Source organism: Carcharhinus amblyrhynchos, unplaced genomic scaffold, assembly GCF_965287045.1.
Source record: "Carcharhinus amblyrhynchos unplaced genomic scaffold, sCarAmb.v2.hapA scaffold_39, whole genome shotgun sequence".
NCBI classification, from domain to species: domain Eukaryota; kingdom Metazoa; phylum Chordata; class Chondrichthyes; order Carcharhiniformes; family Carcharhinidae; genus Carcharhinus; species Carcharhinus amblyrhynchos.
In genome coordinates, this window is record NW_027649780.1 from 7,878,558 (window position 1) to 7,892,427 (window position 13,870).

Here is a 13,870-nt window from a genome sequence, read left to right on the forward strand (position 1 = left end):
AATTTGAATGTGGAAGGAGAAATGTTTACTGTGTCTGTTGGAAAAGATTTTGAACATCAATGTGACTGGAAAAATAACAAGACACATACACATCTGAGTGAGAGTGTTCCAGTGAACTGACTGTGGAAAGAGTTTTAACCAGTTACACAGCCTGAAAAAACATCACATCATTTACAACAAGGAGAAACCACACACAATTTCTATGTGTGGATGAGGCTTTATCTGATCATCCAACCTGGAGAGACACAAGGACACCAGCATCATGGAGAAACCATTGAAATGTGGGGACTGTGGAAAGGGATTCAGTTACCCTTCTGAACTGGAAAATCATCAACGTAGTCACACTGGGGAGAGGCCATTCACTTGTTCTGAATGTGGGAAGGGATTCACTCGACTAACCCACCTCACTGCGCACCAACTTGTTCACACTGACATGAGACCTTTTAAATGCTCTGACTGCGAGAAGAGTTTTAAAACCAAATACAATCTTTTGACACACCATCGAGTTCACACTGGGGAGAGATGGTTCAGTTGTTCTGAGTGCGGGAAGGGATTCACTCAGTTATCCAGCCTGCAGACACACCGGCGAATTCACACTGGAGAGAAACCATTCATGTGCACTGAGTGTGGGAAGAGATTCACTCAGTTATCCCACCTTCTGACACACCGGCGAGTTCACACTGGAGAGAAACCATTCACCTGCCCTGAATGCGGGACGGCATTCGCTCAGTTGTGCAAAATGTTGGATCACCAACGAGTTCACACTGGGGAGAGACCATTCACCTGCTCTGTGTGTGGGAAGGGATTCACTCAGTCATCCACCTTGCTGAGACACAAGCGTATTCACATTGGAGTGAGACCGTTCATCTGCTCCGAGTGTGGGAAGGGATTCACTCAGTCTGCCCAACTCACTTCACACCAACGTGTTCACTCTGACGTGAGACCTTTTAAATGTTCAGACTGCAAGAAGAGCTTCAAAGGCAAAATGGATCTACTGATTCACCAGCGAGTTCACACTGGAGAGAGACCGTTTACTTGCTCTGTGTGTGGGAAGCGATTCACTCAGCATTCCCTCTGTCTGAAACACCAGCGCATTCACACCAGGGAGACATGATTCATCTGCTCCATGTGTGGGAAAGGATTCACCTGTGCTTTCACCCTGCAGAAACACCAGCGAGTTCACAAATGATTACAGGAGTCGGTTTCTGCTGCTATGCTGCTGTTAATTACAGGACTGAACCATGTTCATTCTGACAGAGTTTGTTTCAGTTGACGCAATTAGATGGGAGTTCAGGTGTTTCTCGTGTGTTGGTGCAAACTTAATGGGCTGAAGGGCCTCTTCTGCACTGTATGATTCTATGAATGTATTGGAGATGAGGCAACGCTATTTAAAAAGTTAACGGTCTTTTTCAAGGACCATCTTGTTCTTATAAATTGAGCTCTATTCGTGGAGATACTGAGTGTCCCTGGGGCAGGATTTTGGGAAGTTATTGCTAGTCCAGGAACCTCAAGAACATTCACATTTTTACATGGGGTGATTCCCCAATTGAGGTGGTGAAACTTCCTCCTGTATTTCACAGGTAAATCGGTTTCTTTTAAATAAACATTGATACTATTTACCATTTTAGAGTCCTGTTTTGCCTGATGGTTAACTCTCTTTTGAACTGAAGTGTTTTAGAGTCAGTTTGGAACCAAGTATTAAGGCTCATGCCACCAAGTTAAACTGAATCTAAATTTTAATTCTCTGCCCTTTTAAGATTGACAGAGGATCTAGAGATGGCACAAGCAAGGTCCACAAGAATGATATCAGAACTGAGAGTGTTTTTAAGTTAATGGAGAAATTAAACAGGTTGGGGATGTTTTTGTAGAATCATAAAATCCCTACAATGCAGGAGGAGGCCCATTGAGTCTGCACCAACTCTCCGACAATGCATCTACCTCATGCCCTATCCCCATAACCTCATGTATTTACCCTGCTAATCCCCCTAATCTACACATTTCTGGACACTAAAGGGCAACTCACAATGGTCAATTCAACTAACCTACACATCTTTTGACTGTGGGGGGAAATCGGAGACCTGGAGGAAACCCAGACAGACAAGGGGCCAAATGTGCATATCCCACAGACAATCACCCAAAGCCTGGGTTCCGAGTGGTGTGAGATAGCCACTGACTCACCATGCCACCCTATTCTCTGGAAAAGCTGAGGCTGAGTGCTGATAGAGATTATGAATGGATACAGCAGGATTGAAGTTATCAAGTAATCACTGTCAGTACAGGATACAAAATCAGAACTGACAATTCTGGTTATCATTAGCCATGTTTCTCCCGTTCAAACTATAAATCTCTGTCCTGTCACACTCACCTTCCTCCCTATTAATTGTTCCACTAATTATTCCTTTTGTCCTCCAGCTTTCTTTCTTAATTCCCTGCCGCAATTAGACTTTTGAATGGACCTACCATATATTAAATTGATCTTTCTCAACGCCCAACCAATGACTGTAACACTACATTCTGCACCTTCTCCTTTCCTTTTCCCCATGTACTCTATGAACGATACGTTTTATCTTTATAGTGTGCAAGAAACAATACTTTTCACTATGTCCCAATACATGTGACAATAATAAATCAAATCAACTCTTCTCCGCTTCATGTGCGAACTCTTGGCTTCAATTTCAGACTACCTCTTGCCCTCCCTAGTATCTCACACCAAAATTTCAATCTTTATGCCTGAAGAGGAACTGTATTGCTAATGGGACATCAATAGATAATCTAGTGACTACCCACATGTGCTTTGTTTCTGGGTGCAATCACTCCCACCTCCACCTTTCATCCCAGTCCCAGGAGTTTGGAGATTGGGCTGTAGCGGAGTAATGGCGGCCGCATCACCCACAATGCTCCGCGTTGGGGAAATCGCTCAATCACCCGGGCTCGAATTTGCGCATGTCCAAGGGACAGGGGAATCTACGCATGAGCAGAAATGTTACAGAACACTGCGGAGGTGTTGACCAATGGAAGAGCTTGGAAGACCGGAAGGACTCTGGTCCTCCAGCCAATCAGAGCGCGGCTTTTGTGACAGTGTGGGTTGAGCTTCAGAGAGATAAACTTCTTCCTGTTTCCGAGTACCTAAATGAGGCCAACATCTGTGAGTGAAACAGTTTAATTTTTCTCACTTTCTATTTCTTTTCTCATTCTGGGGGAAATTGGGGACTTGCAGCGACTGAAGGGAAAGGAAGTGAATCCAGGGAGGCTGCAGATTCTGGAAAGGTTGGCCCAGGTTTCTCTCTCTGAAAGACATTGACATTCTTTAGCTCCCTTAGCTTGACAGATTTATTTGTCTGGCTAAAAGGATGGCTTCGTTCCTAATGTTCACAATTAAAGGGCTGGTTTCTTCAGGAGAAAGTTGACATTTAGGTGGACAATATAGGTATGGCATGTATGGATATGTTTGGTGTAATCTGGTGTAAATTTACGGTTCTTTGTGGGACAGGAATTTTATATAGGTCAGAGTTATGTCTAGTTTTGCTGTTAGGTATATATTAGACATATTATTATGCTTCTGTGATACATTTTATTTATTGTTATTTCAAATTTATAATCTAGCACTGTGGTGACGCACATTTCCAGTCATTGATTAATTACAGCACAGAAGATGTTCATTTGAGTTCGTACTGACTCTCTATAGTGCAATTCAGTCAGTCCCATGCTCCCTCTGTACCCCTGTATCGCTGCAAGATATTTCCTTTAGTTGTTAATCCAGTTGAGTTTGAAATCTTGGATCATCTCTAATTTCACTATTCCCATAAGCAGCGAGTTTGTGTTTGTGAACACTCAGTATCTTAATGAAGTTGTTACTGATGTGATCATGAATCTCTGATCAAGTAATACAGCAGTGTTTATTCAACACATGTTTTCCTCCAGAATCTGTACCTGTGGGTTGGGTTTGTATTTAGTCTTGCAGTGTGCAGCAAGGTTTTCAGATCTCCGGGTCAGGAAACAGTGAGTATGGGTCTGCCACTCAGCATCAATCAGCACTTTCAGGAGAATTGTGAGGGTGTATATTAGATACAGCAGAGTGAGGGTAGTGGGAGTATATGAGATTGAGGTTACAGCTTTTGATGAACAAGGTAGGAATGAATGTTCAACTGAAACAAGAATCATGTGTTCCGAATTTCTCTACTGTACTGACAGTGATCACTTTTCTAAAGTCCTTTTACAGGTTTTGAGAAGGAGAAAATTTGCTATAGAAATCTGAAACCAAACGTCACACCAAGACCTGACATATTCACTTGATTCAAAAAGACCTGAATATCATTGCTTTTTCAGTCTCGAATTGAGTTGAAATATGTACAGATGGAGGGCATTGATTGGATTATTATATGAGAGTGTATGAAAAAAGTGTGTATAAAGAAATGGTGTTCTGTCTGCATCCAAAGGTTTAAATATGTCACTGGAAAAGTATCGAGACACACATATCTGAGTGAAAGTGTACCAGTGAACTGACTGTGGAAAGACCATTAACCAGTTACACACTGTGAAAGAAATATCACACCATTCAGAGCAAGGAGAAACCATACCTGTGTTGTGTGTGTGGACAAGGCTTCAATTGATCATCAAACGTGGAGATTCACACGGACACCCACACCATGCAGAAACCATGGAAATGTGGAGATTGTGGGAAGGGATTCAAAGCCCCATCTCAACTGGAAATTCACCGATACATCCACACTGGGAAAAGACCTTTTACTTGCTTTGAGTGCGGGAAGAGATTCACTCAGTCATCACACCTGCAGACACACAAGCGAGTTCATAGTGGGGAGAGGCCATTCACCTGCACTGAGTGTGGGAAAGGATTCAAGGATTCATCTACCCTGCGGACACACCAGCGAGTTCACACCAGGGAGAGACCATTCACCTGTGCTGAATGTGGGAAAGGATTCACTCAGTTATCCAACTTGTTGATACACCAGCGAATTCACACTGGAGAGAGACCATTCATCTGCTCTGAGTGTGGGAAAGCATTCACTGAGTCATCCTGTCTGCTGACACATCAACGCAGTCACACCAGGAAGAGGCTGTTCACTTGCGCTGAGTGTGGGAAGGGATTCACACGGTCATCTCATCTGCTGACACACCAGCGCGTTCACACTGGGGAGAGGCCATTCACTTGCTCCGTATGTGGGAAGGGATTCACTCAGTCATCCAACCTGCTGACACACCAGCGAGTTCACAGCAGGGAGAGGCCACTCACCTGCTTCAAGAGAAGGATTCATTGAGTCATCCAGTCTGCTAAAACACTAATGTGGTCACACTGGGGAAAGACCTTTGGTGTGTTTTGTGTATGAGAAGACATTCACTGATTCATCCAAACTGCTGAGACAGCAGCAAGTCCACATTGAGGAGAGACTATTCCCCTGCTCTGAGTTTAGGGAAGGTCATCAGTCATCCAACTTGCTGACACACCGAGTTCACACCAATTAGAGATTTTTCCTTTGTAATCACAGAATTCCTACAGTGCAGAAGGAGATCACTTGGCCCATTGAGTCTGCACCGACCACAATCCCAACCAGGCCCCACTCCAGTAAACCTACACATTTACCCTGCTAACCCCCCTGATGCTAAGGGGCAATTTAGCGTGGTCAGTCAACCTAACCCGCACATCTTTAGAAGGTGGGAGGAAACCGCAGCATCCGGAGGAAACCCGCACAGACATGAGGAGAATATGCAAACTTCACACAGACAGTCACCCGAAGCTAGAATTGAACCCGGATACCTGCCCTGACTGTGTGTTAATTGAATCAATGGAGTTTAAGAATGTACAGATGGAGGGCTTTGATCGAATTATATGAGTGTGTTGAAGAAAGTATGTATAAAGAGTTGGGAGTTAAATGTATTCCAAGTAAAGATTGGTTCCAGTTTCTTCCTTCACCATAAAGCTGTCAGGATTATAACCCGGTAACAGAAAATGTTTGACCGATTGGTGAAGTTTGGAAACTGAAGAAAAGTATATTTCAGACACAAGTTTACAATCCCGGCAGCTTTTGTGAGAGATGAAAGCGAGTGAGAATTCGCAGGATCTGATTACCCGCCGATGTTCTCAGAGTCTGAATCATATGATCAGTGGAAGAATGGAGATGTGGATATGGATTACATCCCTAACAAGGAGGAAACAAGGTCTGGTCTTGGCATTGTCACTTCCTAACGAAAGGAAACTTGGCAGCAAAACATTTTCAGAGCTGGAAATCGACCAGTAGTATAGTGATCAAGGTTTGGACCTTTTGTTTGGTTTCATTGATGAGATTTACAAGAAAGATGATCTGATGGGTGCCTATGGAGCATAGTTTGACTTTGTCAAGTTTTGAAATGAGAGTGTAAGTATATTTAGCAGATCTGGATATCACAGAAAGGACAGGATTGGAAAAGCACTAATAGGTGAATGAATTTCAGGAATGATGGGGGGACAATTACCGTGAAATTCCCCTGGTCATCACAGTCCGGTGCTTGTTTGGGTCAATGCACCTAAACAGCATGTCTATCAGCATGTGGGAGAAAACCAGAGAACCCAGAGGAAACCCGCACAGACATGGGGAGAATATGCAAACTCCACAGAGACAGTGACCCAAGCCGGCAATCCCAGTGATTAACAAAGAATTAATTCCACAAGATTCCACATTTTTAAATGAGAACAACATTTATAAAACAAAATAATATTAAAAACCTGGACTATGAACACAGCATAAGTCTTTCAATTTTAGTCATTTAGATTCTTTCATGAAGAGAATATTAAAAACTTATTGTGGTTCTGAGAAGAGGGGTGTCTTTATATGTAATGCTTTGTACAAAAGAAAGAACAAATCAAAGAAGATAAAAATGTGATTTTTCCAAGACATTGTTCGTGTGAATGTTTTGTGATCCGGGTTAGGACATATAAAGAAAATTGTGAACACCCAGTGATTAACTAAAAGAATTACATGAAAAGATTAAACATTTTTAATAAAAGAACAAAATTTACTGTATATATAAAACAAAATTTAAGAATACAGCATTACAAACTGAATACTGTAGTCAGTAAAAACTTATGGTATAAACCTGTTTTTTAACCTCACCCCAAGAGTTTCTTTATAATTAATATCTTGAAAGTTCAATTCTGTTCCTGGGGCTCCCAAAGATATGTCTTTGGGAGAAGTCACTTTAATTTTCCTCGCTTTTCCAGCTATTCTCCAAGCTCCAAGATTTTACAGAGGGTCTTTCCATGAGCTTTTGGTTAAACAATTCTTCAACTTTCCTTTGAGATCTCAAAACTGTGGACTCCTCAGTCCAACTGTGGGCTTCGCTTCCTTCTTGCCGAGGGATTTAAACATTGGCAGCACTCCTGGTCCCGAATGCCCCTCCAGGCTTCTGGTCTCACAGCTGGTTCACAGCTCCTGGTCCCGTAGCTGACGGCCTCCAAGCTAACTGCAGACTGCTTGCTTTCTGTGAGAAATACCCAGAATTCCAACCAGAGCTCACTTATCCCTGTGCTAACACATCTGTTGGAATGCCTGATAGATATTTAGCTTCAAAACTAAACCTTTTTTTCCTGAGGTCTGCATGAAGAATTCCGCTCTCTAACAAAGACAGGGCAATAATTGTCAGACCCAAAGTCTCCAAGTCTCCAGCTAAAAGAGACCAGCTGCCCTTTTACACTTCTTACCCTTCGAGTTTTGACATCTTAAACCAACATGGACCACGCTTTGTGACTGTGAATTCTCTCAGGATGTGTCTGTCAGATCCTCAGTGTGGGCTTTCTGTTTACCTTAGATTTAAAAAAAAGCAATTGTTGAACTCATTCATACTTCTAAACCATAGAAATTATGAGATTAGATCTTTGCAACACCTTCCCCATGATGAAATGAAAATGTATCTTTCTCGTATTATCCCATTTGAAACATTACAACGTAGACTCAAAAGGTTGGCTCTACTCGCTCCCCACAGATACTGTCAGACCTGCTGAGATTTTCCAGCATTTTCTGTTTTTGTTTCAGATTCCAGCATCCCCGGTTTTTTGCTTTTAACAACGTACAACATGCTGTATATCTAAATAGTTGTGATTTTATCAAATGGTGAAGCAGGCTCAATGGGCCAAATGGCCAACTCCTGTTCCAAAGTCCATTGTTTAACTACCTTACAACCTGCAATAGACATAATAATCCCTCCATTGTCCACTTCTCGTTCACAAGTCCATCCTGATAACAGCACACTGCTGGATTCCATGTCCCAGAATCTCAGTCCACTGAAGATGGGAAATATTACTGCTTGCAGTGTTTTCTGACAGTTTTCTTCTCACAATAATCATGGTGCAAAGTTCCCCCTGCAAAAGGAGAGTCTCATTGCTGTTCATTTGTGAATTTTCAACTTCAGTTTTTAAAACAGTCTGTTCAGAGTGCACGTTTTAAACTTGATTTTCTTCCATGTTTGCAGTTTCTCCATTGTTTAATTCCAGAGAGAATATTCCAGTCAATTCCACATTGAAACTGTCTTCTTCTTGCTCTGTTGTAGCTGCAGCTTCATTTTTAATTTCACTTCCCAGACTCAAACATTCTGGATTCACTTTTGGAGACAGCAAGTTCAAAATGGCTTCTTTTTGTGCCAACAACTCTTTCCTTCATTCGTCAAAATCTTCTTCAGCCATTTTAAAAATGTTGTTAAAATTAATTTTATGTTCAAGCAAAAATGTTGAACATTCCCATTTGGAGACTGTGATCTCGGGCTTCAGAAACAGAGGAATTGAGAACAAAAGCAGGGAAGTTATGCTGATAGTTTTTAAAGCTCTGGTTAGGCCACAATAGGATACTGAGCTCAGTTCTGGTCACCACACTTTTGGAAGGACGTGAGAGTCCTTGAGAGGGTGAAGAGGAGATTTACCGGGACGGTTCCAGGAATGAGGAGTTTTATCCACAAGGCTAGGCTGGAGAAGCTGGGGTTGTTCTCCTTGGAGAAAAGGAGATGGAGGGGAGATTTGTTCAAGATGTACAAAATTAAAATAGATTAAATAAAGTGAGAAGGAGAAGCTGTTCCCATTAGCTGATGGTGCAAGGATGAGGATGTACAGATTTATATATATTCTTAGCGAGAGATGCAGGGGGATGTGAGAAAGGGATGTTTTATGCAATGAGTGGGAATGAGATGGAACTCACTGCCTGTGAGGGTGGTGGAAGCAGAGACAATGAATGAGTTAACAAGGAAAATGGATGGATACTTACAGGAAATAGAACTGAAAGGATAAAGGGATAGAACGGGGCAATGGGACTGCCCGGTTTACCCCATGAGAATAATTCCAGAACTGAGAGCATTTAACTCTCTGAAAAAGCCGGTGTTACTTTTCTCTGAAAAACTGAAGACTGATGGAAGTCTCGAAGATTATGAAGTGATTCAATAATCCAGTACGGATTTAATGAGAAACACCTTTACTCAGAGAGTGGTGAGAATGTAGAACTCGTTACCACAGTGAGTGGTTGAGGTGAACAGCATGAATACACTGAAGGGGAAGCTGGAGACATACATGAGGGAGAAAGGAATAGAAGGATATGTTAATGGGGGAGATGAAGAGGGGTGGGTGGAGGATCATGTGGAGCATAAATACTGAGACCAGTTGAGCCGACTGACCTGGCCCTGTGCTGTAGACTCAATGGAACAGAGACAAATGTAATTATTTTAGATCTCCTTGAATGGTCGGAGAAACAGGGTTTACTATCCAAGATAAAATAAATGTCCTTCATCGGCTTGTATGGATCATTTGTGGAAATGCGCTCTCCCAACCCACTGGAAGCAAATTCGTGAGAAAGACCAATCCAGCAGAGAGAGATCTTCTAATTCTCCCACTTCACCCACTGTCAGAATGAACATGGTTCAGTCCTGGGTGTGATTAACAGCAGCAGGATCCAATTCCTATCATCACTTGTGAACTCGCTGGTGATTGCGCAAGTAGATTGGCCGACTGAATCTCTTCCCACACTCAGTGCAGGCGAGTGTCCTCTCCGCAGTGTGAAGGCGCTGGTGTATCTGCAGGCTGGATGAATCAATGAATGCTTTCCCACACTCACAGCAGGTGGGTGGCCACTCCCCAGTGTGAATCCGCTGGTGTGCCTTCAGGAAGGATGATCGACTGAATCCCTTCCCACACTCAGTACAGGTGAACGGCTTCTCCCCAGTGTGAACGCGTTGGTGTATCCGCAGGTTGGAGGAGTGAGAGAATCCCTTTCCACAATCAGAGCAGGTGAAGGGCTTCTCCCCAGTGTGAACTCGCTGGTGTGCCTGCAAGTGAGATAACCGACTGAATCCCATCTCACACTCAGAGCAAGTGAATGGCCTTTCCCCAGTGTGAATTTGCTGGTGTATCAGCAGATCAGATGAAGTAGTGAATGTCTTCCCACACTCGGAGCAGGCGAACGGCCTCTCCTTGGTGTGAACTTGCTGGTGTCTCAGCACGTGGGATGAATGAGTGAATCCCTTCCCACACTGAGAGCAGGTGAACGGCCTCTCCCCAGTGTGACTGCGTCGATGAATTTCCAGCTGAGACGGGGATTTGAATCCCTTCCCACAATCCCCACATTTCCACCGTTTCTCCATGGCGCAGGTGTCCCTGTCTCCAGCCACACAAAGCATCTGTACAATCTCTTCCTGTTGTAAATAGTGATAGTCTCTCAAGCTATGAAACTGTCACTGGAACACTCTTACTCAGGTGTTTGTGTCCTGCTGCTTTTCCAGTCACACTGATATTTAAAACTTTCTGAAGCAGACAGAACAAAAAAAATTTCTCCTTGTAGATTCAAAGACTAATGATATTCAGATCATGATAATCAAGTGACTTTATCAATTCTTCACTTGATGCTTGATTTGAATTTTGTGTCTGCAAATCCTCCCCCTTTGAAGATCCTGTAAAAGAGGTTTACAAATTTCATCACTGTCAGTTAAGGACAGAATCTACAATTGGTAGTTATTAATTTCTATGAATCATTATTTTCTATCTTGTTCCCCGAAAGCTATAAATAACTGTCCCACACTCTCCCTGCATTACCTGGAGTATTGTGTAGAGGCTTTGTCTCCTTACTAAAGGAAGGATACAATTGCAATAAAGAAAGTGGAGCAAAGGTGCATTCGAGAAATCCCTGGAAGGGTGAGAGTTTCCTATGACAAAATTGGGCCTCTATTCTCTCAGAGTTTCGATGAATAAGAGCACATCTTGCATAATAATTGTAGATGTATCAATGTTGTTATGATCCCTATGAGTACAATAACCTTAAAATTAATAAATTCCCAGGCAAATCCAATGGAATAAAGCAAAGGGAAGGATTTCACCTTTTAATAAATCTTGCAATAATCAAATTAAAATCAATGTCAATGAATCATGCATTAACAGACAAACAGTATTTGAATAGACAGGATAAATTTGACTTTTAAAAAGCTCAGACAATAAAAACAGGTTTCACAAAATCACAAACATTTTCCCCCCTCAGTATATTTGGCTCTAATTCCAGTTCCAGAGTTCCACAACTCTCTGTATTTCCAGGGGGAGAAAGAAGGTGTTTTACTCACAAATATGAGCTGGAGGAGGAAGTTTGAGTCTGTGTGTGAAGGTAAAAACAGAAGCTGTGCTGTTTCAAATCAAACTGCGGGACTTGGGAGAAAATGATGGGAAGAGATTTTGCAAAGTCCCCTCCCCCACTCCCTCAGCTGGCAGCCCAGCACGCAGGCGCAGAGAGCGCTGCTGAGCCGAGCTGTCCGGAGCAGGCGCAGTGCGGCTGCCGCCAGCGGTCGCTCTCGATGTCTTTTTGGAGCAGCCGGAGGGGGGAGGGGGAGATCACCGAGCGGCTTCTCGCTCTGGCCGGAGCCGCCAGCCGCTTGTCTGGAAACCTTGGCTCGAGGAGGGGAAGGGGAACAATGGGTGGGGGCGGGGCTCCCGGGTCCGCGCGCCCGGGCCTGCGCACTGGAACCCCGAGATGTCATGGCAGAGCAGACTGATTCCTGTTGGCTGATTCTAACGCTCAGTCTCCCATTGGAGCAAAAAGACGACATTGCGGATTGGACAAAAGCCCCGCGCGGCCGGAGGTCAAAGAGTCTCCGCCCCCACGTGGGCTCTGGTTCCGCTTCCTCGTTGTCTTCGTTGATCAATGGAAAGAGCTGGAGGACCGGAAAGACTCTGATCATCCAGCCAATCAGAGTGCGGGGTCACCCCGTGTTGTCTGAATGTGGAGCTGGTCAAGTGGCTGCTTCTCTCTTTCTGAAGATTGAGCTTCACACGTTACAAATGTCTCCCCTGTCCAATATCTGTGAGTAAAACACTTTACATTTCTTTTCTCATTATGGGGAAATTGGGGACTTGCAGCAACTGCAGGGAAAGGAAGTGAATCCAGGGAGGCTGCAGACTCTGGAAAGATTGGCCAAGGTCTATCTCCGTCTTGAAAACATTGATATCCTTTGCTCCTTCACCTTGACACATTTATTTGTCTGGCTACTGGGATGGTCTCTTTCCGAATGTTCACAATTAAAGAGATGGTTTTCCCAGTGGATGGCTAACCTTTAATGGGACAGTAAATTAATATAGCACACAGGTATACCTGGTGTTGTGGTGGTACATATCAGACATTATTTATGGTTCTGTAAAATATTGACTGTTATTTCTACATTTTAATATAGTACTGTATATCTTTAGGGTCCTTGCAAAAAAGAAGAGATCATTCAACAGTTACAGTCCTTCCCAATCCTTCATCAAGCAATCTAGTCAGCTCCATTTCTCCCTAAATAACTGTGCTTGTGGAAGTTTATTTGCTTCAAGTACCCACCCGTTCCGTTTTGAAATAAGTGACCACTACTTCCACAATCCTCAGAGGCAGAGAGGCAGATTATGACTACTCACTTTCTAAATAATGTTCTTCCTCAAATACCCTGCTACTATACTGCTAATTAAGAAATAGAGTACGGTAGAACACACATTTTTCATCCAGTTATGTACATGATGTGGAGATGCTGGTGTTGTACCGGGGTGAGCACGGTAAGACGTCTCACCACACCAGATTAAAGTCTAACAGGTTCATATGGAATCTATAATGTGGAGATGCTGGTGTTGGACTGGGGTGGGCACAGTAAGAAGTCTCACAACACCAGATTAAAGTCCAACAGGTTCATTTGGAATCACCAGTTTTCGGAGTGCTGCTCCTTCAACAGATGTCTCATCTGATGAAGAAGCAGCACTCCAAAAGCTCATGATACAAACAAACCTGTTGGACTTTAACCCAGTTATATATATTCACATGATATATACTACTGCGTGTTAAGAATTTCAGGTTTCTTTGAAGCTGTCATTTAGAACAAATCACTCCTTCACTATATATTTTTTAAAACAGTAAACGAATTAAGTGTTATGATGAGGTAAGTGGAGCAAGGTCCATGAAAAGATCAACCATGATCTTATTGAATGCAGAGCAGCTCGGGAGGTCTGGTGCTGTACTTCTGCTTCTAGTTCTTATGTTCTTGTAACTGTTTGACTGATATTTGGACAGCAGAGTGAAAATGGCAAAAATTGCTGGAATTTTACCGGCACACCAGCCCGAAGCTCATATGACCCCGTAAGAGAATGCCATGCTGCACACCTCACCTGCCCTAATTCTGGGGCAAATGTGCCATTAAAATTTGGCCAATGTGTCTGGGTGGATTTTTGAGGAATTATAGAGGAAAGAAGATTCTATAGAAACTCGAATTTTTGGTTTTGAATTTCTATTCTGCACAAAGTGACAACTTTCATGAACTGCTTTTACAGGATATTAGGAGACGATTTGCAGACATACATCCCAAAAGATTTTAAGCAACAGCGTAACTGGAAAAGCACCAAGAC

General features: G+C 43.0%; 2 protein-coding genes across 2 annotated transcripts in view; one reads left to right on the forward strand and one right to left on the reverse strand.

Moving 5' to 3' along the window:
* Positions 1-13,870, reverse strand: part of LOC145363615 (uncharacterized) — a 62,177-nt gene that overhangs the window by 43,354 nt on the left and 4,953 nt on the right. The window contains 2 exon segments of the mRNA XM_080218796.1: positions 9,938-10,531; positions 13,038-13,039. Coding sequence (XP_080074922.1) covers positions 9,938-10,531; positions 13,038-13,039 — 596 coding nt within the window.
* On the forward strand, positions 223-6,097 carry LOC145363494 (uncharacterized). The gene is made up of 2 exons (XM_080218691.1): positions 223-1,106; positions 4,609-6,097. Exons 1-2 carry the CDS (start codon positions 263-265, stop codon positions 5,274-5,276), a joined length of 1,512 nt encoding a protein of 503 aa, XP_080074817.1. The 5' UTR covers positions 223-262; the 3' UTR covers positions 5,277-6,097.